The following is a 27501-nucleotide window of genomic DNA, read 5'->3' on the forward strand; positions in this document are numbered from 1 at the left end:
AATATGATTGATGATGACGATGACTCAGATTCGTTGAACAGCTAAGCTCCCTACGGCCAAAAAAGGACGGCCCGGTTAAAATAAGCTTCGTGAAAAATGAAGGGGATGTGAAGGAAGCCCCTTTTAAATGAGCCACCATGTTTAACTACATCAACGTGGATTGTACATTAATAGAGGGTGTCTGCAAATATTTACTGTGCACTGGGCATTATGAATACGAAGCACAACTCTTCACTATGGTGAAAGTGATTTTTGGATTGCAAAAATGGTTTCGAAATGATAATTACTATAATTGACTTTTTTCCCCCAAAAGTCACAAAGAAAACAAGATGCTCCCCCTTTTAGACTGTGAGCCCACTGTTGGGTAGGGACTGTCTCTATATGTTCCCAACTTGTACTTCCCAAGGGCTTAGTCCAGTGCTCTGCACACAGTAGGCGCTCAATAAATACGATTGACTGATTGATTGATTGATGTTGCTTAAAGGTTTGTAACACTATGGGGGGAGAAGAGTGAGAAGTCCCTCAAGACGGTAAGCTCATTGTGGGCAGGGAATGTGCCTATCCACTCTGATATACTGTACACTCCCAAGCGCTTAGTACAGTGCTCTGTACACAGTAAGTGCTCAAAAAAGGGTGTAGTGGCTAGAGTCCGGGACTGGACATCAGAAGGATCCAGGTTCTAATCCCGGCTCTGGCCCTCGTCTGCTGCGTGGCCTTGGACAAGTCATTGCCGGGAGACGCAGCGTGGCTCATTGGAAAGAGCCCGGGCTTTGGAGTCAGAGGTCATGGGTTCAATTCCCGGCTCTGCCAATTGTCAGCTGTGTGACTTTGGGCAAGTCACTTCACTTCTCTGGGCCTCAGTTCCCTCATCTGTAAAATGGGGATTAAGACCGAGAGCCCCAAGTGGGACAACCTGATCACCTTGTATCCTCCCCAGCGCTTCGAACAGTGCTTTGCACAGAGTAAGCGCTTAACAAATGCCATCATTATTATTATTATTGCCTCATCGTAAAATGGGGATTGAGACTGTGGGCTCCCCATGGGACAGGGACTGGGTCCAACCTGATTTGTTTGTATCCACCCCAGCGTTTAGTACAGTGCCTGGCGCAGAGTAAGCCCTAAACAAAATACCACAGTTATTAATAAATACCATTAATTGATTGAGGGCCTCATATTGATGGAACGGGGGAGTTGGGAAGAAAGAAGAATGGATAAGAAGGGAGAAACGCTTCTAAACATCCATGAGGGTGAAAGGGGTCATTGTTTCCTTGGGGTGTAAGCAGTCGCTACAGAGGACCCCAGACTCTAAAAGAAGTTGAAATGCCACAGGTCAGCGGATATAGAGAGCTGCTTTGGTGGCGGGAAGGTGGAAAATAATGTCACCTTCCCAAGAAAGCCCCTTCCTTCCTCTTCCCCTCGTCCCCCTCTCCATCCCCCTCATAAAAATAATAATAATAATGGCGGCATTTATTAAGCCCTTACTATGTGCACTTTTAGACTGTGAGCCCACTGTTGGGTAGGGACTGTCTCTATATGTTGCCAATTTGTACTTCCCAAGCGCTCAGTACAGTGCTCTGCACATAGTAAGCGCTCAATAAATACCATTGATGATGATGCAAAGCACTGTTCTAAGCGCTGGGGAGGTTACAAGGTGATCAGGTTGTCCCACGGGGGGCTCACAGTCTTCATCCCCATTTTACAGATGAGGTAACTGAGGCCCAGAGAAGTGAAGTGACTTGCCCAAAGTCACACAGCCGACAACTGGTGGAGCCGGGGTTTGAACCCATGACCTCTGACTCCAAAGCCCGGGCTCTTTTCCACTGAGCCACGACCTCCTTCCCTTCCCCACGGCACCCGCATATATGTTTGTACATATTTATTACTCTATTTATTTATTCATTTATTTTACTTGTACCTATCTATCCTATTTATTTTATTTTGTTAGTATGTTTGGTTTTGTTCTCTGTCTCCCCCTTTTAGACTGTGAGCCCACTGTTGGGTAGGGACTGTCTCTATTCGTTGCCGACTTGTCCTTCCCAAGCGCTTAGTACAGTGCTCTGCACACAGTAAGCGCTCAATAAATACGATTGATTGATTGCCAACTTGTCCTTCCCAAGCGCTTAGTACAGTGCTCTGCACACAGTAAGCGCTCAATAAATACGATTGATTGATTGATTGACTGAAGAAAGGAAAGTGAGCTACACGAGAGGATTGGATCTAGGTATTTGGGAAGCCGAGCACATGGGGGTAATGGACATAATTTCACCAATAAGCATGGCTTAGGAAATTAATCACTCTTTCCCTGACATTATAAACGGAGTTTAAAAATTCAAGTCAATCGGTCGTACTTAGTGAGCTCTTACTGTGTGCAGAGCACGGTACTAAGCGCTTGGGAGAGTGCAACTTAATAGACACATTCCCTGCTCACAAGAAGCTTGGAGTCTACAGAAATTGCAATCTGTTTCTAAACAATTTTTCGGTGCTATTTGTTAAGCGCTTCCTATGTGCCAGGCACTGTACTAAGCACTGGGATAAATACAGCGTCTGGATAATACAAATACAATGCAATAAATTGAGAAGGAGCGTGGCTCAGTGGAAAGAGCCCAGGCTTTGGAGTCGGAGGTCATGGGTTCAAATCCCGGCTCCACCGATTGTCAGCTGTGTGACTTTGGGCAAGTCACTTAACTTTGTCTCCCCCTTCTAGACTGTGAGCCCGCTGTTGGGTAGGGACTGTCTCTATGGTTGCCAACTTGTACTTCCCAAGCGCTTAGTACAGTGCTCTGCACACACTAAGCGCTCAATAAATACGATTGATTGATTCTCTGTGCCTCAGTTACCTCATCTGTAAAATGGGGATGAAGACTGTGAGCCCCTCGTGGGACAACCTGATCACCTTAATAATAATAATAATAATAATAATAATAATAATAATAATGATGGCATTTGTTAAGTGCTTACTATGTGCAGAGCACTGTTCTAAGCACTGGGGGGAGATACAAGGTGATCAAGTTGTCCCATGTGGGGCTCACAGTCTTAATCCCCATTTTACAGATGACGTAACTGAGGCTCAGAGAAGTGAAGCGACTTGCCGAAGGTCACACAGCAGAGAAGTGGCAGAGCTGGGATTGTAACCTTGTAACCTCCCCAGCGCTTAGAACAGTGCTTTGCACATAGTGAGTGCTTAATAAATGCCATTATCATTATCATTATTATTACAAGCTAATCACATTAGACAAAAGACCACGTCCCACATTGGGGCTCCCAATCTTAACCTCCATTTGAGTCAGTCGATCGTATTTATTGAGTGCTTACTGCGTGCAGAGCGCTCAGAGTTTGGGAGAGCCCAATACAACGGTATGCCAGACACAACCCCTGCCCACGACAAGCTTACAGTCTAGCGGTAACCGAGGCACAGAGAAGTTAAGTGATCAATCCCTTCAATTTCCTCCCTTCAAGGCCCTGCTGAGAGCTCACCTCCTCCAGGAGGCCTTCCCAGACTGAGCCCCTTCCTTCCTCTCCCCCTCGTCCCCCCTCCATCCCCCCCATCTTACCTCCTTCCCTTCCCCACAGCACCTGCATATATGGATATATGTTTGTACATATTTTTTACTCTATTTATTTATTCATTTATTTTACTTGTACCTATCTATTCTATTTATTTTATTTTGTTAGTATGTTTGGTTTTGTTCTCTGTCTCCCCCTTTTAGACTGTGAGCCCACTGTTGGGTAGGGACTGTCTCTATATGTTGCCAATTTGTACTTCCCAAGAGCTTAGTATAGTGCTCTGCACATAGTAAGCACTCAATAAATACGATTGATGATGATGATGATCAATCAATCGTATTTATTGAGCGCTTACTGCATGCAGAGCACTGGACTAAGCGCTTAAGTGATGTGCCCGAATTCCCAGAGCCGGTAAGGGGCAGGGCCAGGATTAGGAACGAGGTCCGAGGACCGATTCAAACGGTCTTTCGTGTCCCTGCCGCGGTGGCGGTGGATATATGCCGGCCTTACCGTCCGGTGGGAGCTGGCTGGCAAATTCCGCGGGCAGCGTCAGAAGAGCGTAATCTTTTAATGCCGCGAACCAAAGGCGGCTAAGTATAGGCAGTTCAGGCTGCACCAATGTTATTAAGCTGTCCGGAGGCAGCTCATCTGCAGCCCCGTAATCATCCTCGTCTTCCTCCGCGCTTTTCATGGCTCTTCTAGGCTTCATCTCGGCTTCCCTCTTAATCTTCATAGCAACAACGTAGACCTGTAAAACAGAGACGGAGGACGCCGATGATGCGGCCCCACTTGAAAACGGGAAATTCCACATCCCGGGGACGTCACCGAAGCGCCACCGTCATTCCATCTGGGGGAGGATCACACAGCTTGATGCTAATCGTAAGCAAGGGGCAAAAAGGCTTCGGAATATTTTGGGAGTAGGCTTCGGAAACACCCCCTCGGGATCGCACCTGGGGAGTTTCTAGCACTCTACCGGTCTCGGCTACGGAAGGGAGGGTCGGGGGTGTATCCATTCCTAGCTTGGGCAGCGGCTGGCGAGTGGAAGGCAACCTGCGTACAAGTCAAAACTCACCTGTGCTGGGCAGTAGCAGCAAGGGAGAGGGGTAGACTCGAGCCAGAGGTCAACCACTTTCATATTTTTACCAAGAAAACCCGACGGATCCACTATCGGAACGACCGCAGACGGAGGCGGGACGTTCTGGGAGAAACGGTCCTCGGAGTCGCTGCGGGTCGGAAGCCGCTCGACGGCGTGAGACAAGATAAGGCAAGTGAAACTGGGGGCGTGAAAATAATTTTCACAATTCTTTCCGACCCGCTTTCTGGCTCAGTGAATGAAGATGGAGGTATGTGGCCAGAAGCGCGTGGGACGGTGCATTTTGGAAGCCCACCCAAGGGTGGAGAAGGGTCAGCCTGTTCTGACAAGGGGGAAGGCTGCAAGAGCAGCAGGATACCAAGATTCGGAGAAACTGCTCAACTGGGCTATGCAGCTGGATTATGGCAATGTTGTCGGTTCCTCCTCCACAAGATTTCCAGAATCCTTCCCTTCCAAACAATCGCAAAGTTCGTCCAACCACTTGTCGATTCCCACCTCGTCTACTGCGACAGCCTCCTGACTGCCCTCCCCGCCTCCGGCCTCTCCACTTTGCTGTCCGGATCGCTTTTTAAATGGTACTTCTGAAGCGCTTATTACGTGCCAGGGGCTGTTCTAAGTGCCGGGGTAGAAACAAGGTAAGCAGGTTTCACATAGTCCCACATGGCCCCCTCGTCCCCCTCTCCATCCCCCCCATCTTACCTCCTTCCCTTCCCCACAGCACTTGTATATATGTATATATGTCTGTACATATTCATTACTTTATTTATTTATTTTATTTGTACATATCTATTCTATTTATTTTATTTTGTTAGTATGTTTGGTTTTGTTCTCTTGTCTCCCCCTTTTAGACTGTGAGCCCACTGTTGGATAGGGACTGTCTCTATATGTTGCCAATTTGTACTTCCCAAGCGCTTATTACGGTGCTCTGCACACAGTAAGCGCTCAATAAATACGATTGATGATGACGATGATGATGGGCTTCGCAGTCAACCCCCATTTTACAAATGGGGTAACTGAGAAATAAAGTGCTTTGCCCAAGGTCACACCATCATCAACGGGCAGAGCCGGGATTACTCCCTCCCCCTCCTAGCCCGTGAGCCCGTTGTTGGGTAGGGACCGTCTCTCTATGTTGCCGACTTGGACTTCCCAAGCGCTTAGTCCAGTGCTCCGCACACAGTAAGCGCTCAATAAATACGACTGAATGAATGAATGAATGGATGAATTACAACCCAGGTCCTTTTGAATCCCAGGGCCGTGCTCTAGCCACTAGGCCACACTGCCTCTTGTTTTCCCACAATGTCATTCTACGCAGATCTCCCCATTTCTCAGAAGCCTCCGGAGGTTGCTCGACGTTCTTCACATCAGGCCGGAAACTTCTGACCACTCTATTGGCTCTCCTCCTCCTATTATTCATTCATTCACTCATTCAATTGTACTTATCGAGCGCTTACTGTGTGCAGAGCACTGTACTAAGCGCTTGGGAAGTCCAAGTTGGCAACATCTAGAGACGGCCCCTACCCAACAGCCTAGAAGGATATAACAATATAACGATATACAGACATTCCCGCCCACAACGAGCTCGCTCCATCTCCCTGACGTTTCGTTCTGTTGCCAGCCTCCCCCTTGTAGACTGTGAGCTCTACATGTTGCCCGTTTGTCCTTCCCAAGCGCTTAGTCCAGTGCTCTGCACACAGTAAGCGCTCAATAAATACGAATGAATGAACGACGTGGCTCAGGACTGTCACCTGCAAAGTTTTGGGCAGGTCACGGAAGCAAACTTCCGTCGGGGGTACAGGACAGACACAGGTGGGTGATCTGAGGGTATGGAGGAGGGGAGACAGGTGCAAATACGCAATGTAGTACCCACGTGGGTGTCTATTACAGTGCCACTGCAGGAGTGGGAGCTCGTTGTGGGCCCGGAACACGCCTAGACTGTGAGCCCACTGTTGGGTAGGGACCGTCTCGATCTGTTGCCAACTTGGACTTCCCAAGCGCTTAGTCCAGTGCTCTGCACACAGTAAGCGCTCAATCAATACGACTGAATGAATGAATGTCTACCAACTCTGTTAGATTGTACCCTCCCAAGCGCTTAGTACAATGCTCTGCACACGGTAAATGCCCAATGAAGACCACTGATTGATTGATTGGTAAGTGCGAGAAATATATATTTTTTTAGTGCTTTGGGAAAGATGGACGCCATAATAATAATAATAATAATGATGGCATTTATTAAGTGTTTACTATGTGCAAAGCACTGTTTTAAGCGCTGGGGAGAACTATGTTCTAAGCGCTATGTTGCCAACTTGTACTTCCCAAGCGCTTAGTCCAGTGCTCTGCACACAGTAAGCGCTCAATAAATACGATTGAATGAATGAATGTCTACCAACTCTGTTAGATTGTACCCTCCCAAGCGCTTAGTACAATGCTCTGCACACGGTAAATGCTCAATGAAGACCACTGATTGATTGATTGGTAAGTGCGAGAAATGTATATTTTTTTAGTGCTTTGGGAAATATGGACACCATAATAATAATAATAATAATAATGATGGCATTTATTAAGCGCTTACTATGTGCAAAGCACTGTTCTAAGCGCTGGGGAGCACTATGTTCTAAGTGCTATGTTGCCAACTTGTCCTTCCCAAGCGCTTAGTCCAGTGCTCCGCACACAGTAAGCGCTCAATAAATATGATTGAATGAATGAATGTCTACCAACTCTGTTAGATTGTACCCTCCCAAGCGCTTAGTACAATGCTCTGCACACGGTAAATGCCCAATGAAGACCACTGATTGATTGATTGGTAAGTGCGAGAAATATATATTTTTTTAGTGCTTTGGGAAAGATGGACACCATAATAATAATAATGATGGCATTTATTAAGCGCTTACTATGTGCAAAGCACTGTTCTAAGCGCTGGGGAGCACTATGTTCTAAGAGCTATGTTGCCAACTTGTACTTCCCAAGCGCTTAGTCCAGTGCTCTGCACACAGTAAGTGCTCAATCAATATGACTGAATGAATGAATGTCTACCAACTGTTATATTGTACCCTCCCAAGCGCTTAGTACAATGCTCTGCACACGGTAAATGCCCAATGAAGACCACTGATATTGATTGATTGGTAAGTGCGAGAAATATATATTTTTTTTAGTGCTTTGGGAAAGATGGACACCATAATAATAATAATAATAATAACGATGGCATTTATTAAGCGCTTACTATGTGCAAAGCACTGTTTTAAGCACTGGGGAGCACTATGTTCTAAGAGCTATGTTGCCAACTTGTACTTCCCAAGCAAGTGCTTAGTCCAGTGCTCTGCACACAGTAAGCGCTCAATAAATACGATTGAATGAATGAATGAATGGGGAGGTTACAAGGTGACCAGGTTGCCCCTCGGGGGGCTCACAGTCTTCATCCCCATTTTACAGATGAGGTCACTGAGGCCCAGAAAAGTGAAGTGACTTGCCCAAAGTCACCCAGCTGACAATTGGCGGAGCCGGGATTGGAACCCACGACCTCTGACTCCAAAGCCCGGGCTCTTTCCACTGAGCCAGGCTACCAATCTTTGGTGATTCTTCCTCAAGCACCAGCCAGAAAGTTGTATAAAATGTACATATATCAATCAATCAATAAATCAATCGTATTTATTGAGCGCTTACTGAGTGCAGAGCACTGTACTAAGCGCTTGGGAAGTACAAGTTGGAGAAGCAGCGTGGCTCAGTGGAAAGAGCCTGGGCTTTGGAGTCAGAGGTCATGGGTTCAAATCCCGGCTCCGCCAACTGTCAGCTGGGTGACTTTGGGCAAGTCACTTGACTTCTCTGGGCCTCAGTTACCCCATCTGTAAAACAGGGATTAAAACTGTGAGCCCCCGGTGGGCCAACCTGATCACCTTGCAACTTCCCCAGCGCTTAGAACAGTGCTTTGCACATAGTAAGCGCTTAACAAATGCCATTATTATTATATAGAGACAGTATATCATTGAACTAATCGCAAGTTTGAACTTCTGCCATCAAATATTCAAGGAAAACTGTCCATGAAACGCTTTTAGGGGAAGATAGAGTTCGCTCCCAGCTTTGCTCAGAAACCTAGCTTCAGCGCCGGCACATTTTACGATTCTTGCAAAAGAGGATCAGCGTCAGGAAGTTGATTACAGGAAATTTAGATTGCATGGGATGGCTTTCTATTAACCATTTTAATAGAAAATTTTCGGTTTTGGGAGAGAAAAATTTGGGAGAGAAATACGACTCAAGAGACGTTTCATAAAATTTTCGGTTTTCTTGGGAATGATCTGTGGCCAAGTCAGTAAAGAGCCAGCACTGGGGAAATGCTCATACGATTATCATTTATATTGTTTCTGGGGAACTTATCCTTGTTGTCGAAGGATTCAGCAATTTCGCTGATGAAGTGAACTGTAATCTGCCTTAATTATTCTCACGTTCATTGTTAATGAACGGAGATATCTGTCTCTCAGATGAACATTTCTTCTGCAAAATGCCTGGTCTTTACAGAAAGGCATTTCAGATCTTTTTTCAGAGCCCTTTAAGGGTTTCCCTTAGTTCACGTCTTCAGGCTGGATGCCTCTGATAATAATAATAATCATCATCAGTCGTATTTATTGAGCGCTTACTGTGTGCAGAGCACTGTACTAAGCGCTTGGGAAGTACAAGTTGGCAACATATAGAGACAGTCCCTACCCAACAGGGGGCTCACAGTCTAATGATAATAATAATAATAATAATAATAATAATGGCATTTGTTAAGCGCTTACTATGTGCAGAGCACTGTTCTAAGCGCTGGGGTGGATACAATAATAATAATAATGATGGTATTTGTTAAGCGCTTACTATGTGCAAAGCACTGTTCTAAGCGCTGGGGAGGTCACAAGGTGATCAAGTTGTCCCACGTGGGGCTCACAGTCTTAATCCCCATTTGACAGACGAGGTCACTGAGGCTCAGAGAAGTGAAGTGACTTGCCCAAGGTCACACAGCAGACAGGTGGCGGAGCCGGGATTCGAACCCATGACCTCTGACTCCAAAGCCCGGGCTCTTTTCCACTGAGCCACGCTGCTTCTCTGACAGAGTAGGGCATCCTAAGAAGAGGGATAAAACATGGAGGTGGAAAAATTGAAAAGAAAAGATGCCCGTGGAGGCTTCCTGAATTTTAAACGGATGATCAACTTAAAGCGGATTAACTTTTTAAGTCCTTGATTTTGGAGCCTCAAATTTCGGCTAACCCCCCAATCCATCGACTGTATTTACCGAGGGCTTACTGTGTGCAGAGCACTCAGCCCACTGTTGGGTAGGGACTGTCTCTATATGTTGCCAACTTGTACTTCCCAAGTGCTTAGTACAGTGCACAGCGCACAGGGAGCGCTCAATAAATACGATTGATTGACTGTACTAAGCACTTGAAAGGACACAAAACAACACCGTTGGGAGACAGGTTCCCTGCCCACAGAGAGGAAAAAGAATTAGCCCACAATTTTCCTTGTTCATAGACTGTACCCCTGAACCTACTCAACGTCTCTCTTTCTCCCTCCCTACTTGTGGACTTCAATACCCCCCCCCCCCCCCCGTGGAGAATCAATCAATCAATCAATCAATCAATCGTATTTATTGAGCGCTTACTGTGTGCAGAGCACTGTACTAAGCGCTTGGGAAGGACAAGTTGGCAACATCTAGAGACGGTCCCTACCCAACAGCGGGCTCCCAGTAGCAGCGTGGCTTAGTGGAAAGAGCACCGGCTTGGGGGTAAGAGGAGGTGGGTTCGAATCCCGCCTCCGCCTCTTGTCTGCTGTGGGACTTTTGGCAAGTCACTTCTAGAAGCGGCGTGGCTCAGTGGAAAGAGCCCGGGCTTCGGAGTCGGAAGTCGCGGGTTCGAATCCCAGCTCCGCCACATGTCTGCTGTGTGACCTTGGGCAAGACACTTAACCCTTCTGAGCCTCAGTTCCCTCATCTGTAAAATGGGGATTACGACTGTGAGCCCCACGTGGGACAACCTGATCACCTTGTATCCCCCTCAGCGCTTAGAACAGTGCTTGGCACATAGTAAGCGCTTAACAAATGCCATCATCATTATTATTATTATTATTATTCTCTGTGCTTCAGTTACCTCATCTGTAAAATGGGGGTTAAGACTGTGAGCCCCATGTGGGACAGGGACTGTGTCCAACCTGATTAACTTGTATCTACTCCGGAGCTTAGAACAGCACTTGGCACACAGTAACTGCTTAACAAATACCATAACTATTATTATTACTAATATCATCATCATCAATCGTATTTATTGAGCGCTTACTGTGTGCAGAGCACTGTACTAAGCGCTTGGGAACTAATATAATAATAAAATAATAAGTATTATTATTATTATTATTGAGGAGCAGTATGGCTCAGTGGAAAGAGCCCGGGCTCTGGAGTCAGAGGTCGTGGGTTCGAATCCCAACTCCACCACATGTCTGCTGTGTGACCTTGGGCAAGTCACTTCACTTCTCTGAGCCTCTCAGTTCCCTCATCTGTAAAATGGGGATTAAGACTGTGAGCCCCACGTGGGACAACTCGATCACCTTGTATCCCCCCCATGGCTTAGAACAGTGCTCTGCACATAGTAAGCGCTTGACAAATGCCATCATTATTATCATTATTATTATTATTATTATTATTATTATTATTATTATTATTGTTGTGCTCTGCACATAGTAAGCACTAAAATACCATTGATTGATTTAAAGTACTCAGGCAGCGCACTCCTATCTTTCTACAACCCGGTTCACACACTTTGCTCCTTCAAAGCCAACATACCCTCTGTAACTCCTTCTCCATCAACCATTTACCCACATTCCACCCTCTGGCCTGGAACTCCCTCCACCTCTCTATGCGGCAGACCACCCCCTACCCACTCTCCCAAGCGCTTAGTACAGTGCTCTGCACACAGTAAGCACTCAATAAGTACAATTGATTGATTAAAATCACATCTCCTCCAAGAGCCCTTTTCAGGCTTCATCTCCCTCCTTCATTGCCCACCTGTGCACTTGGAATTCCCTCCATCCTCAGCCCCACAGCACTTTAATTCACAATAATAATGGTATTTGTTGACTATGTGCCAAGCACTGTTCTAAGCGAGGGGTAGAAACAAGGTAATTAGATTGTCCCCCGTGGGGCTCACAGTCTTTATCGCCATTTTACAGATGAGGCAACCGAGGCTCAGAGAATAATAATAATAATGGTATTTGGTAAGCTCTTCCTATGTGCCAAGCACTGTTCTAAGCGCTGGGGAAGATACAAGGTAATCAGGTTGTCCCACGTGGGGCTCACAGTCTTTATCGCCATTTTACAGATGAGGCAACTGAGGCTCAGAGAATAATAATAATAATGGTATTTGTTAAGCGCTTACTATGTGCCAAGCACTGTTCTAAGTGCCGGGGTAGATACAAGGCAATCAGGTTGTCCCACGTGGGGCTCACAGTCTTTATCGCCATTTTACAGATGAGGCAACTGAAGCTCAGAGAATAATAATAATAATGGTATTTGTTAAGCGCTTACTATGTGCCAAGCACTGTTCTAAGCGCTGGGGAAGATACAAGGTAATCAGGTTGTCCCCCGTGGGGCTCACAGTCTTTATCGCCATTTTACAGATGAGGCAACTGAGGTTCAGAGAATAATAATAATAATGGTATTTGTTAAGCGCTTACTATGTGCCAAGCACTGTTCTAAGCGCTGGGGATGATACAAGGTAATCAGATTGTCCCCCGTGGGGCTCACAGTCTTTAATGCTATTTTACAGATGAGGCAACTGAGGTTCAGAGAATAATAATAATAATAATGGTATTTGTTAAGCGCTTACAATGTGCCAAGCACTGTTCTAAGCGCTGGGGTAGATACAAGGTAATCAGGTTGTCCCCCGTGGGGTTCACAGTCTTTATCGCCATTTTACAGGTGAGGCAACTGAGGTTCAGAGAATAATAATGGTATTTGTTAAGCGCTTACTATGAGCCAAGCACTGTTCTAAGCACTGGGGACGATACAAGGTAATCAGGTTGTCCCACGTGGGGCTCACAGTCTTTATCGCCATTTTACAGATGAGGCAACTGAGGTTCAGAGAATAATAATAATAATAATGGTATTTGTTAAGCGCTTACTATGTGCCAAGCACTGTTCTAAGCGCTGGGGAAGATACAAGGTAATCAGGTTGTCCCACGTGGGGCTCACAGTCTTTATCGCCATTTTACAGATGAGGCAACTGAGGTTCAGAGAATAATAATAATAATAATGGTATTTGTTAAGCGCTTACTATGTGCCAAGCACTGTTCTAAGCGCTGGGGAAGATACAAGGTAATCAGGTTGTCCCACGTGGGGCTCACAGTCTTTATCGCCATTTTACAGATGAGGCAACTGAGGCTCAGAGAATAATAATAATAATAAAGGTATTTGTTAAGTGCTTACTATGTGCCAAGCACTGTTCTAAGCGCTGGGGAAGATACAAGGTAATCAGGTTGTCCCACGTGGGGCTCACAGTCTTTATCGCCATTTTACAGATGAGGCAACTGAGGTTCAGAGAATAATAATAATAATAATGGTATTTGTTAAGCGCTTACTATGTGCCAAGCACTGTTCTAAGCGCTAGGGAAGATACAAGATAATCAGGTTGTCCCACGTGGGGCTCACAGTCTTTATCGCCATTTTACAGATGAGGCAACTGAGGCTCAGAGAATAATAATAATAATGGCTTTTGTTAAGCGCTTACTATGTGCCAAGCACTGTTCTAAGCGCTGGGGAAGATACAAGGTAATCAGGTTGTCCCACGTGGGGCTCACAGTCTTTATCGCTATTTTACAGATGAGGCAACTGAGGCTCAGAGAATAATAATAATAATAATGGTGAGCCCACTATCGGGTAGGGACTGTCTCTATGTGATGCCAATTTGTACTTCCCAAGCGCTTAGTACAGTGCTCTGCACATAGTAAGCGCTCAATAAATACGATTGATTGATTTAGCGCCATTTTACAGATGAGGCAACTGAGGCTCAGAGAATAATAATAATAATGGCATTTGTTAAGCGCTTACTATGTGCCAAGCACTGTTCTAAGCGCTGGGGAAGATACAAGGTAATCAGGTTGTCCCCCGTGGGGCTCACAGTCTTTATCGCTATTTTACAGATGAGGCAACTGAGGTTCAGAGAATAATAATGGTATTTGTTAAGCGCTTACTATGTGCCAAGCACTGTTCTAAGCACTGGGGTAGATACAAGGTAATCAGGTTGTCCCACATGGGGCTCACAGTCTTTATCGCCATTTTACAGATGAGACAACTGAGGCTCAGAGAATAATAATAATAATAATGGTATTTGTTAAGCGCTTACTGTGGGTCAAGCACTGTTCTAAGCGCTGGGGTGGGGGGGATACAAGGTAATCAAGTTAAGTGGCTCGGCCAAGGTCACACGGCAGGCAAGTGGTGGAAATGGAATTAGAACCCACGTCCTCTGATTCCCAAGCCCGTGCTCTTTCCGCCAAGCCACGCTTGCTTTGGTACATAAGTCATTTATTTATTTTAATGTCTGTCTCCCTCCTCAAGACTATAAGCGCCTCGTGGGCAGGGATTGCGTCTACCAGCTCGGCTGTATAGTACTCTCCCAAGCACTTTGTACAGTGCTCTGCACACAGTGAGTGCTCAGTAAATGCCACCGACTGCTTCAACTATGGCATTATCACTGCCAATTATATTAACTGAGTTTTTCCCCACTTAATACACATTTTTTCTTTGATTTGTATGCCACATTCCAATTTTCGGGGGGGGGCCTTTATCTTATGATCACGAAGAGTTGCAAAGTGCTGCTGATGCATTTCCTGTTTTGCTGCGAATTGTTCTTGATCTGAGCCATTTTGGCCAAATAATTCTCGAGAGTGTTAGAAAGGAAAGAACCAACCAATAAACGTTATTCAGTAATTAGATAGAAGCTTAATGGACAATATAATTTACATATTATGCAGGGAAATGCATGGTTAATTAGCTGAAAAAATGGATATAATATTCAAAGTCTTGTATTGGGCTCTAAATTCCCTCCTTCTCATCTTGCGGTACATACAAGGGGGAAGAGATTTTGTCAGAATTTTTTTTAAAACGTAAAATATGCAAAAGTCTGTTATCTCTCAGGTGGCTGTATTTTACTCATCTTTTGATACAAAGAATATCAGCACTCCAAATTCATTCTATTTAGGAATTAAGGATTTTTATCTCTAGAGAGGACTCAAAAGCAAATTCTTCTTGGTGTCTTCAGCTTTGACATTCATATTTCTTAAACCAATTTTTAAATGCAATTCAACTCATTTTGTTATCTTGCGTTTAAGTATTTTCTGATTAGGGACTGAAACAGTTATATATACACTCTACATTGGGTACATTTTCCAAGAATATTCTATTTCAAAATCCTTTAATTTTGGACATTTCCCTATTATTTTCCACTGTAGTAGATCGTAAAGAATTTCGGGTGATATGAGCAACTCGATACTTGTATCTCACTACGGTAATAAGTAATAACTACAAATTATGAAATGACTACCGCCGAATGGTTACCTCAGCCCAATCTATAATCCTGAAGATGGAGATTCCTGCTCAGCGTTCATGTCAAGCCAAACTACTCAGCGTGGCTCAGTGGAAAGAGCCCGGGTTTTGGAATGAGAGGTCAAGGGTTCGGATTCTGGTTCTGCCACATGCCTGCTGTGTGACATTGGGCAAGTCACTTAACTTCTCTGAGCCTCAGTTCCCTCATCTGTAAAATGGGGATTAAGACTGTGAACCCCACGTGGGACAACCTGATCACCTTGTATCCCCTAGTGCTTAGCACATAGCAAGCACTTAATAAACGCCATTATTATTATTATTATTATTATTACTATTACTATTATTATTATCATTCTCGTCTCTCCCACCCCCAATCTCTTACTCGCGACCTCCCTTCTCCTTGGCGTTCCCTCCCCCATCACAGAATAAGCAATCCCACAACTCCCACAGCTCTGCACGCAGTAAGCGTTCAATAAATACGACCGATTGAATGAATCACACCTGGCAGACCACTGCTCTCTCCAGCTCACTGTGGGCAGAAAATTTATCTGTTTGGTGTTGTCCTCTCCCAAGCGCTTAGTACAGTCCTTTACACACAGCAGGCACTCAATAAACACAACTGAATGAATTCAAATCCCTTCTGAAATCCCATCTCCTCTAAGAGATCTTTCCTGATGAATCCTCTCCTCTTCCCATCCTGAATTCCCCCACTTCAGCACTTTCACATCACTTAAGTATTTGGGAATACTTCTCCTCCATTCCTTTCATATTGTTATCTTCTACTGCCTCCTCTTAGCTGCGGTGTCTTCTAGTATTCATTCATTCAATCGTATTTATTGAGCACTTACTGTGTGCAAAGCACCGTACTAAGCGCTTGGGAGAGTACACTATAACAACAGACACATTCCTGCCCACAACAAGTTCACAAGCCAGAATCTGTCCTCCCTGCTAGACTGTAAACTCTTTGGGAGGGTAGGGATCATTTCTACCCATTCTATTGAACTCGCCCGAGCACTTAGCACAGTGCTCAGCAGTCAGCAGACGCTCAATAAACACTAATTCAAGAAGAACTCTACAAATTGTGGAATGGCGATTGTGGAACGGTTACCTCAGCCCAAGCTTTCAGGACAGCCAGTTTTTCCATGGTCGTGGCACTCTCTCTATAAAGTTGGCTTGAAGACCCTTTTCCTGACTGTACTTTGTCCAGGGAGGAGACAAGCAAATTGTGCACTCGACGAAGGTCGTTGAGATCGCTAACGACTCCACTGCCAATCCAAGTGCTACAAACCTAGGCAAAGAAAATTCAGAGATCTTTCTGGAAAAGAGGCGAGATTTTCATTCTATGCACAACATGCCCAGTACAATAAGCAGTGTAAATAGCATGCCTTTTACAATCATCATAAGTGGAAGACATCATGGCTTTATAGGACTTACAAATATCCCAACTAATTACAAACCACACTCCTTATGTGTTGCCATTATTTTAGGACCACAGACCTAAGCTTCTTAAAGTGATCTGCAAATAAAACTACCAAACCATCCCATAACCTTCAAAGCTGTAATTCTGAATTAACAAGTGGCAGATAACTGGACTCTTAACGGAATGCTTTCCTTTCACCGCTCCAAATCATAACTGTCACTCTTTTGCTCAATAAGACACCCTTCAGAGCATAGAGCCAACAGAGCATATGTTGCCAACTTGTACTTCCCAAGCGCTTAGTACAGTGCTCTGCACACAGTAAGCGCTCAATAAATACAATCGATTGATTGATACCACCCTGGAGTTGTTGGATAAGTTTTTAATAGCGAATGCAACTAACCCAGAGAGTAAAGTCCTCTACCTGAAGATGAAGGGAGACTACTTTCGGTACCTTGCTGAGGTAGCATGTGGAGATGACCGAAAACCTAAGCATACTTGGTTTTGAAAATCAGTGATATGCTCTTTTTATCTTTCCTTTTTCTCCTCTCTGCCTCCTCGAAAGAAATCTCATCAATTTGTTTTTCTCTATATGAGAAGCGGTAAATATTATACCTAAAAATGTAGGTCTTAAGCCTTAAGCATTGCTTTTATATTGTGTATAGTGGATTTTAAAATCTTCAGCTCAAAGTAGAAGTTAGTTGAATCTCCGTTTTTTGCTTCCGAATTCTTAACAAGATACTCTTGCTATTACCTGTTTAAAAGTAACACTGATCACCACTTAATTGGTTCATTAAATCATGTGAAGTTCTTCAAAATGCACAGCCACTACATTATACAGAATCTTAATTTCTAGAGAAGAGAAATTCTAGAGAAGCAGCGTGGCTCAGTGGAAAGAGCCCGGGCTTGGGAGTTAGAGGTTATGGGTTCTAATCCCAGCTTTGGGCAAGTCACTTAATTTCTCTGTGCCTCAGTTACCTCATCTGTAAAATGGGGATTAAGACTGTGAGCCCCATGTGGGACAACCTGATCACCTTGTATCCTCCTCAGCGCTTAGTACAGTGCCTGCACATAGTAAGCGCTTAACAAATACCATCTTCATCATACCACGGTCCTTCAATCAAACTATGCCAATGTCATCTGAATCCAGCAAATAAGATGCAGTCATTTTCTTTGTAAAAATAAGACCGTGTTTTTTATAGTGGCAATATTCAGATGGTATATCTAAGACTATTACTAGATAAAGGTGGAACAAAACTGGCTGAGGTTTCAACTTAAAGGAAGACTGGGCACATCCAACAAATTAATATTGTCAAAATTTCTGCTTTTCCTTTTATCACGTTATTGATAGTAAGACCTCGACATGTAGCGTTCATTTGTAAAACCCTGAATCAGAGAATCATAACACAAGTGTTTTTAAAACAGAATAATCCCTACAATGTGTGCACATTTCCAAAATGTCTCCTTCAGTTAACACGTAGAAAAACTGTCCTTCACAATTTCATCGCCGTGACATAAGAATGGTTATTGTCTTCTTGTTAGGAACTGTTGGTTCCTGCGGATTTTCTGAAATTTGCAATTCTGTTTTGGCTTCAGTTGTAATTTCTACGGCTGTCAGTTCACCTGTGGTTGTCAGTCAAGGTAGGAATTAGGTGCTGAATATGTCCAAAAGTCATTTTGCTAGTTATAAGAAAAGCTGTCAGATGTCCCTGAAGAGTTTCTTGGATTCCTGATTTGCACCTTTAAATTCACTTAACCAGCAAGAAATACCAAAATATCCACCCAATTTTCCACTGCTCAAGATGCTCTTAAATAATTCTGTTTGTACTTTTTTCTGAATATGAAAATCATACATAAATATTTATTAGTGCATATGGTGTCAGCAGTAACTTCCCAAAAAGTCAGTATTTTTTCTGTACCTGGCAAGCTTTCGCTATTATATCTGATGGAGTATCTTGGGAAAAAGCTGGTCTTAAAGCAGCTCCCACCTAGAAAAATGAAAAATACATGCATTATTTATGAAAGAAAAAGAATAAAACACTTTGTGCCTTTGGGGAGAAAGAGATTCTCTTACCAAACATGCCCTCTTTCTATTTCTCCCACCTCTTTTTTTCTTCACCCCTTACAACAAACTTTCAGCTAAATTATTTTATTTTTATCTCATACAGATGTTTTTAGTATCTATCCAGGTCTACTTCTGCATGGGGATGGTATCAACTAGCCTTTCCTGAGGTTATTTTTGGAGGATGTTTAGAAAACCCCAGGTTGCTAATAACATAAAGTGTTCTTGGAGAAGCAGCATGGCTCAGTGGAAAGAGCCCGGGCTTTGGAGTCAGAGGTCATGGGTTCAAATCCCTGCTCCGCCAACTCTCAGCTGTGTGACTTTGGGCAAGTCACTTAATCAATCAATCATATTTATTGAGCGCTTACTGTGTGCCAAGCACTGTACTAAGCGCTTGGGAAGTACAAGTCGGCAACACATAGAGACAGTCCCTACCCAACAGCGGGCTCACAGTCTAGAAGGGGGAGACACAGAACAAAACCAAACATACTAACAAAATAAAATAAATAGAATAGATATGTACAAGATAAATAGAGAAATATATACAAACATATATACATATATAACTTCTCTGGGCCTCAGTGACCTCATCTGTAAAATGGGGATTAAAACTGTGAGCCCCCCGTGGGACAACCTGATCACCTTGTAACCTCCCCAGTGCTTAGAATAGTGCTTTGCACATAGTAAGCGCTTCACAAATACCATCATTATTATTTACATTTCTAAAAAGCTTGATCTCTCATTCCCTCTCTTCTCTCAATCAATGGCATTTATCGAGGGCTTACTGTGTGCAGAGCACTGTACTAAGCACTTGGGAGGGTACAATATAACAGAGGTGGGACACACGTACTCTGCTCACAATGAGGCTGCAGACGTAGCTACAGTGCTTAAGGAAAACGGAGAGGCAGGAACGCCGGGAACTTGACTGAAAACCCTAAACCACACTTTTCCTATGGAAATGTTTGCTTGGGTTGTAGTAAACGTTGCCGATCTCAGCTTGGTCCCAGTCAAATATGAAGACAAATAAAAATCCCGTGAGGCTAATGAATGATGGCATTTATTAAACGCTTACTATTTGCAAAACACTGTTCTAAGCACTGGGGAGGTTACAAGGTGATCAGGTTGTCCCCCGGGGGGGGGCTCACAGTCTTAATCCCCATTTTACAGATGAGGGAACTGAGGCCCAGACAAGTGAAGTGACTTGCCCAAAGTCACACGGCTGACAGTTGGCGGAGCCGGGGTTTGAACTCATGACCTCTGACTCCAAAGTCCGGGCTCTTTCCACTGAGCCACGCTGCTTCTCCAAGAACACTTCATGTTATCAGCATCCTGGGGTTTTCTAAACATCCTCCAAAAATAACCTCAGGAAAGGCTAGTTGATACCATCCTCATGCAGAAGTAGACCTGGTTAGATGCTAAAAACATTTGTATGAGATAAAAATAAAATAATTTAGCTGGAAGTTTGTTGACTCCAAAGCCCGGGCTCTTTCCACTGAGCCACGCTGCTTCTCTAGCGTCGAGACCCACTCCTTAAAAAAGATTAGGACCTGGGTTCTAATCCTCGGCTCCACCACCGACCTTGGGAAGTCACTTCGCTTCTCTGTGCCTCAGGTACCCGGTCTGCAAAATGGGGATTAAGACTGTGAGCCCCACGTGGGACAGGGACTGCTTCCAACCTGACTCGCTTATATCTACCCCGGCGCTTAATATAGCGCATGGCACGTAATAAGCGCTTGACAAACACCATTAAAAAAAAGATAGCCCGACCCACCCAGCAAATACGAATCGGACAAAGTGAAAACTCCATAGCTTTGGTTTGTGTTTCGACTAGCAACAGTTGGCCGTGCCGACACTCCCAAAATCCTGGGGCTCGGTCTGGAGATTCGTGGCCAACAAACTCTGGTTTGATCCAAGCGCTTAGTACAGTGCTCTGCACACAGCAAGCGCTCAATAAATACGATTGATTGATTGATCCATCCCATTGAGTTTGCTAAAGGCCAGGATAAAGGAGAGTGACCTCGAGTGAGCAAGGTGAATCTGTGGGCGGCTCCCTGCTAATCCTAAAAATGCTCTAGGCAGAGCCGATAAAGGAGCAAGTAGGTTGCTTAACTATTCCAGCTAAAAAGGGAAAAATTGAGGAGCAAACTGTCACCTACTGCCTTGTCACTGCGATACACTTTAATGTTTGAATTCAATTAGCAGCAAGATAAATCTGGCTTGTGATCAATTAATTTACGTTAGAGCCCAAAATGTACCCTCTCGGGGTCACACCTGGAGAGTTTCCAGTCCTCTACCAATTTCGACGACGGGAGGGAGAGTCAAGCAGAGGCCTTCCGACTCCATTCCTGGCTTGGCCAGTGGCTAGCAAGTGGAAGGCAAACTGCTACAATCAATCAATCGTATTTATTGCGCGCTTACTGTGTGCAGAGCACTGTACTAAGCGCTTGGGAAGTACAAGCTGGCAACATGCTACAAGTCAAAACACACCCATGCTGGGCAGCAGCAGCATGGGAGAGAGTCAAGGGTGGAGAATCGCGTTCCTTGCTGGAAGGAGGTCATGGTAAACCACTTCCATATTTTTACCGGGAAAACTCTTTGGATTCACCACCAGAACGACCGCAGATGGAGGTGGGCCGTTCTGGGAATGTGCGTCCATGGAGTCGCTATGGGGCGGGGACGACTCGACGGCGTAAGGAAAGACAAGTCTAAAATGATCACATTTAGCACTACTGCATACATTTGATTAGAATGGAGACCGTGATATAATTAGGAAAGAACAAACTTAGTTGATGAACAGCTACTTCATCATCATCAATCGTATTTATCGAGCGCTTACTGTGTGCAGAGCACTGTACTAAGCGCTTGAGAAGTACAAATTGGCAACATATAGAGACAGTCCCTACCCAACAGCGGGCTCACAGTCTAAAAGACTACTAAAAAGTAGTCTAAAAGCTACTTCCATCCTGTCCTTTGAAATTTGGATGAGTAGACAAAGGCTGCTATTGAAACCTAGCCATGCTCTTTATCTTTGTAATTCTACATGGACAGGTCTCAATTTTGGGGTTAGAACAAAAAAGTACACCTGAACATAATATGCATACGCATGCATGTGCACAAACACTCACACAACTGTACAACCATTTGCCCAACCCATTCAGATACGATTTCTTCCGCAACAAAATGCCAAAACAATTACTTTTCTGCACGCTACTCTATTAATTCTGAGGAAAGCATAATCAGATCAAGATCCTTCCTTTTTTAAGCTATAACTGAAACTTTTCCTTGACTGCAACGGAAACAATATTCTTCATTAATCCTTTGATTTGCCAAGATTAGATCCACGGCTCAATGTAGAGCACAGAAGCATATCCATTAGTCAATCAATCAATCAATCGTATTTATTGAGCGCTTACTGTGTGCAGAGCACTGTACTAAGCGCTTGGGAAGTACAAGTTGGCAACATTTAGAGACAGCCCCTACCCAACAGTGGGCTCACAGTCTAGTCTCAAGAGAAACACATTTTCATTTAATTTCGAATGCAAAGTTTTCATTTAGAGTTCTTATTCTACCTCTGCGGAATTTTTCAACTGTGGTTACTAAAAGTTAAACTTGATTTTTGGCCTTTGGGAAAAAAACAATGACTATTATGCTCTTCAGAATCCGTAGCTAAGTTTGACAATTCTAAATTTAACAGCAAAAGGTCCACAAATAAACGTTTTTCACAGATACAGTGGCTCAGTCCGCAGAGCGTGGCTCAGTGGAAAAGAGCCCGGGCTTTGGAGTCAGAGGTCACGGGTTCAAATCCCGGCTCCGCCACACATCTGCTGTGTGACTTTAGGCAAGTCACTTCACTTCTCCGAGCCTCCGTTGCCTCATCTGTAAAATGGGGATTAAGACTGTGAGCCCCATGTGGGACAACTTGATCACCTTGTATCCATCCCCAGCGCTTAGAACAGTGCTCTGCACATAGCAAGCGCTTAACAAATGCCATTATTATTATTATTATTATTATTATTATTATTACTGGAAATTCAAAGACTGAAATTCTAATCTCCACTCTACCACCAAAGACCTTGTGCAAAAAGAGGTGGGGGAAAAAAAACGCTTACCTTCTTGAAGTTTTAGTCACCTCTGAAATACATCGGTCCATTTGACAAAGTCTATGGGAACTGTCCTACACAGAGACATGGGCTCCTTTCATTCATTCATTCATTCAATCATATTTATTGAGCGTTACTGTGTGCAGAGCACTGTACTAAGCGCCTGGGAAGTACAAGTCGGCAACATATAGAGACGGTCCCTACCCAACAACGGGTTCACAGTCTAGAAGGGGGAGACAGACGACAAAACAAAACATGTAGACAGGTGTCAAGTCGTCGGGACAAATAGAATTAAAGCTAAATGCACATCATTAACAAAATAAATAGAATAGTAAATATGGACAAGTAAAATAAATAGAGTAAAAATCTGTACAAACATATATACAGGTGCTGTGGGGAGGGGAAGGAGGTAAGGTGGGGGGATGAGGAGGAAGAGATTCAAAATCAAAATCACTTTAGGGAACAATGTCTCAAACCTGAGAATGGGGCAACGACGCTTAAAAATTCAAGTTTCTGTAACCAAGTTAAGTAACTTACATTAGCTTGATACTGCTCCAAGATTACGTGGCCTGGAAATTCTGGCTCAGGCACAGACGCAAATTTCTTGATAATGTCCTCGAGTGTCTGGAGTCCAGCCATCCGCAGCTGGTTGCTATGATCCGTTGCGGCCATGAATGCCATACGGATCAGGTCGGAGAGGTGGAGCACTAAGAGGTCGTCTGAAAATAAACAGAGGGAGAAACCGGGCTAAAAACTTCCCACAACATCCTACCGTGTGCTTAGTACAGTGCTCTGCGCACAGGAGGTGCTCAATAAATATGATCGAATGAATGAACACATGAATATATATTTATGCATATAGAGAGGTCGGCAGCACTAAACGGAAAATGCTCGTGGTCTATAAACTGCATGGTATTTAATATTACCAGTGATATCATTTTAAAGATAGGATTCTTAGACGGGTTGGATGAGGAATTTGGGAACCTTCATCATTAACCCTTCCGTGCAGAGGGGCCCCAGGAAACTGAAGTAATTTTCCTAGACCTGTAGTGGCATCTACTGAAGAAAAAAGCCGACCATCTGAAATTCCAGCCCCCAGTTCCTCCACATCTCTTCGAGGCAGAGTGGCCTAGTGGAAAGACAACGGGCCTGAGAATATGAGGACCTGAGTTCTAATCCGGGCTCCACCACCACCTGCTGCGTGCCCTTGGACAAGTCACTTAACTTCTCTGCGCCTCAGTTACCTCCCCTGCAAAATGGGGATTTACGACTGTGAGCCCCGTCTGGGACAGAGACTGTGCCCAATCTGATTGACTTGTATATACCACAGTGCTTAGCACAGTACCTGGCATATAGGAAGTGCTTAAATACATATATAGTACACTTAAGCATTTCTTACATAGATCTATATATACATAAATATATATTCATAAAATATACATACATTTTATGATTTTAAAGATATGATTCATACACACACACACGAATCATCTTTAAAATCATATCATTCATGCATATTTTATGTATATATATTTACATATTTAATTCTATTTGTTCTGACGATTTGGACACCCGTCTACATGCTTTGTTTTGTTTCCTGTCTCCCCCTTCTAGACTGCGAGCCCGTTGTTGGGTAGGGACCGTCTCTAGATGTTGCCAACTTGTACTTCCCAAGTGCTTAGTACAGTGCTCTGCACACAGTAAGCGCTCAATAAATATGATTGAATGAATGAATAAATGAATATATATGTATATAGAGATATATCTACATATATACATAAGAAATACATAGATTTCTAGATGTATGCATAGATGTATATACATAGATATACACAGATATCTACATAGCTGTATATAAATACATATATTGTGTACACACACACGTTATACCATTTTAGGGTGGGTACACACACACAAACACACCCCTCCCCACCCCATTTGAACTATAATAATAATAATAATGATGGCATTTATTAAGCGCTTACTATGTGCAAAGCACTGTTTTAGGTGCTTGGGGAGGTTACAAAGTGATCAGGTTGTCCCACATGGGGCTCCCAGTCTTCACCCCCATTTTACAGACGAGGGAACTGAGGCCCAGAGCAGTGAAGTGACTTGCCCGAAGTCACACAGCTGACAAGTGGCAGGGGTGGGATTTGAACCTCTGACTCCAAAGCCTGGGCTCTTTCCACTGAGCCACGCTGCTTCTCTAGAGATGAAAAAGATTTCAGGAGGTTTAAAATTTGAAGAGCAAGTTCCCTTCTCCACCCCTCTGCAGTCACCCACCTCCCATTTGCCTGCACGGCTCGCTCCACAATAGCGACTACAAAGAGACTAACTCCAGTGTAAGTAGGCGGGCCTTCTGACTCTTCCTCCTAAGGACGTCTGATGGGTTTTTCCAACCGAGATTTGGAAAATCCCACTTTGGAAGCCACCCACTTCAACTCTCGATAAGCCCCCCCAATTTCCCCCATTTCATTTGATTTTTAAACTACCCGTTCCTGTGTGGGAAATCTTAAAGTGGGAAGACCTCAACTCGCAACCCGTGAAAACGTTTTTGAAAACGTCTCTCACTCTATAATCGATTTCAAAAGACCGTTTCATAGTTCTTTACACCTCTCCCGGGGAAAACAAACAATATCCGTGCCTTACTTCAGGTTCTAATTTTGTGGGAAATCTTAAAGTTGGAGGACCTCAACGTGCAACCCGTGAAAACATTTCTGAAAACGTCTCATGCGCTATAATCGATTTCAGAAGATCGTTTCATAGTTCTTTACGCCTCTCCCGGGGAAAACAAACAATATCTGTGCCTTACTCCAGGTTCTAATCACAGTGCTAGAATAATAACAATAATAATAATAATAATGGTATTTGTTAAGCGCTTACTATGGGCAAAGCACTGTTCTAAGCGATGGGGGGGATACAAGGTGATTAAGTTGTCCCACTTGGGGCTCACAGTCTTAATGGATACTATATTTTGTCACTAGCTTAATATGCTCAGCTGCTGATTCATTTTCTGAATAAACGTAAAACAAAAAGCGGGACAATCTAAAAAAACCACCTCTAGATAGATTCCTCCAAGGAATCTGAGTTGAAATACAATTTCTTACAGTCTGAAAAGCATACACTGAAGAGTAGGCTTAAACTCTTCGTGATACGCCGATCTGCAAACTTATTGATGATATGAAGGATTTTCATTATATAATGATAGCATTTATTAAGCGCCTACTATGTGCAAAGCACTGTTCTAAGTGCTGGGGATGTTACAAGGTGATCAGCTTGTCCCCCGGGGGGGCTCACAGTCTTCATCCCCGTTTTGCAGATGAGGGAACTGAGGCACGGAGAAGTGAAGTGACTTGCCCGAAGTCACACAGCTGACGACTGGAGGAGCCGGGATTTGAACCCATGACCTCTGACTCCAAAGCCCGGGCTCTTTCCACTGAGCCACCGGCTTCATTACTTACGTAATACAAAAACGCTATATAAATGAAGCTTCCATCGGCTGTTAATGCTGTGAATGTAACCTTTGTTAAGGCAGATCTAAAGTAGAAAACAGGCTATAGTTATCTGGTGGAATGCTAAAATACAAAAGTACATGGATGTGTCAACAATCAGTCAATCAATCCTATTTATTGAGCGCTTACTAGGGTACTGTACTAAGAGCTTGGGAGAGGACAATATAATGGGGTTGGAAGACACGTTCTCTGCCCAAATGAGATTACAGTCTGGAGAGGGAGATGAACGTTAATGTACATAAATAAATTAAGGATATGTCCAAAGGTGCTGTGGGGTGGAGGGAGGAGTGAATAAAAGGAGCAAATTCAAGGGGGACGTAGAAGAGAATGGGAAAAAAGGAAACGAGGGCTTAGTCAGTCAGGGAAGGCCTCTTGGAAGAGATGTGCTTTTAATAAGGTTTTGAAGGCGCGGAAAGTGAGCGACCATATGTAGGATATGAAGAGGCCAGAGGTCGGCGGCAAGCTAGATGAGATCGAGGTGCGGTGAGTAGGCTGGCACTGAAAACCAAGGAGGTAAGGTAGGAGTGGGCAAGGTGATTGAGTGCTTTAAAGCCAATAGGAAAGAGTTTCAAGTTAATCAATATCCTTCTTTCAGTATTAGAAGAAAACAACCATTAGGACTTTCTGTCTTTACTTAAAAATTAAAGCAGTGATGGGCTACTTTTTTTTTTTTTTTAGGACAGGTAAGAAAGCCAAAGTGATGAACCCCGGAAACGAAGGCAGGATTTGGGAAAGATACCTACAGATTTATTTTGATAATAATAATAATAATAACGGCATTTATTAAGCGCTTACTATGTGCAATGCACTGTTCTAAGCACTGGGGAGGTTACAAAGTGATCAGGCTGTCCCACGTGGGGCTCACAGTCCTAATCCCCATTTTACAGATGAGGTCACTGAGGCCCAGAGAAGTGAAGTGACTTGCCCAAAGTCACACAGCTGACAATTGGTGGAGCCGGGATTTGAACCCATGACCTCTGACTCCAAAGCCCGGGCTCTTTCCACTGAGCCACGCTGCTTCTTTCTGATGAGCTCTTCGTCCCAATTGAAAAACCTAGTCGTCACCTCCCTAACGATTTCTGATTGATAACCAGACTGCTAAAGATCTCTAGGAAAAGAGGTCATTTGATCTTAAGAAAATTAAATCGCATTTGCAGCCAAATTGTAGGACATTTTTAAACACCTAATGAATGCCCAAATCAGATTTTTGACTCACAGCCGCATTATAATGATTGTTATTCCCCAGGTCTATTGTCACAGT

The 27501-nt window shown here is 44.0% G+C and overlaps 1 protein-coding gene across 2 annotated transcripts in view; it reads right to left on the reverse strand.

The window, feature by feature from the left end:
* HEATR5B (HEAT repeat containing 5B) overlaps positions 1-27501 on the reverse strand; it is a 108748-nt gene that overhangs the window by 24620 nt on the left and 56627 nt on the right. For both annotated transcript variants that reach the window (XM_038772110.1, XM_038772109.1), the window contains exons 25-28: positions 23266-23447; positions 18486-18554; positions 16258-16437; positions 4015-4252 (exon numbers count right to left, since the gene is read on the reverse strand). In XM_038772110.1, the coding sequence (XP_038628038.1) occupies positions 4015-4252; positions 16258-16437; positions 18486-18554; positions 23266-23447 (669 nt within the window). The remainder of the gene's footprint in view (positions 1-4014; positions 4253-16257; positions 16438-18485; positions 18555-23265; positions 23448-27501) is intronic.

Source organism: Tachyglossus aculeatus, chromosome X1, assembly GCF_015852505.1.
Source record: "Tachyglossus aculeatus isolate mTacAcu1 chromosome X1, mTacAcu1.pri, whole genome shotgun sequence".
NCBI lineage: Eukaryota > Metazoa > Chordata > Mammalia > Monotremata > Tachyglossidae > Tachyglossus > Tachyglossus aculeatus.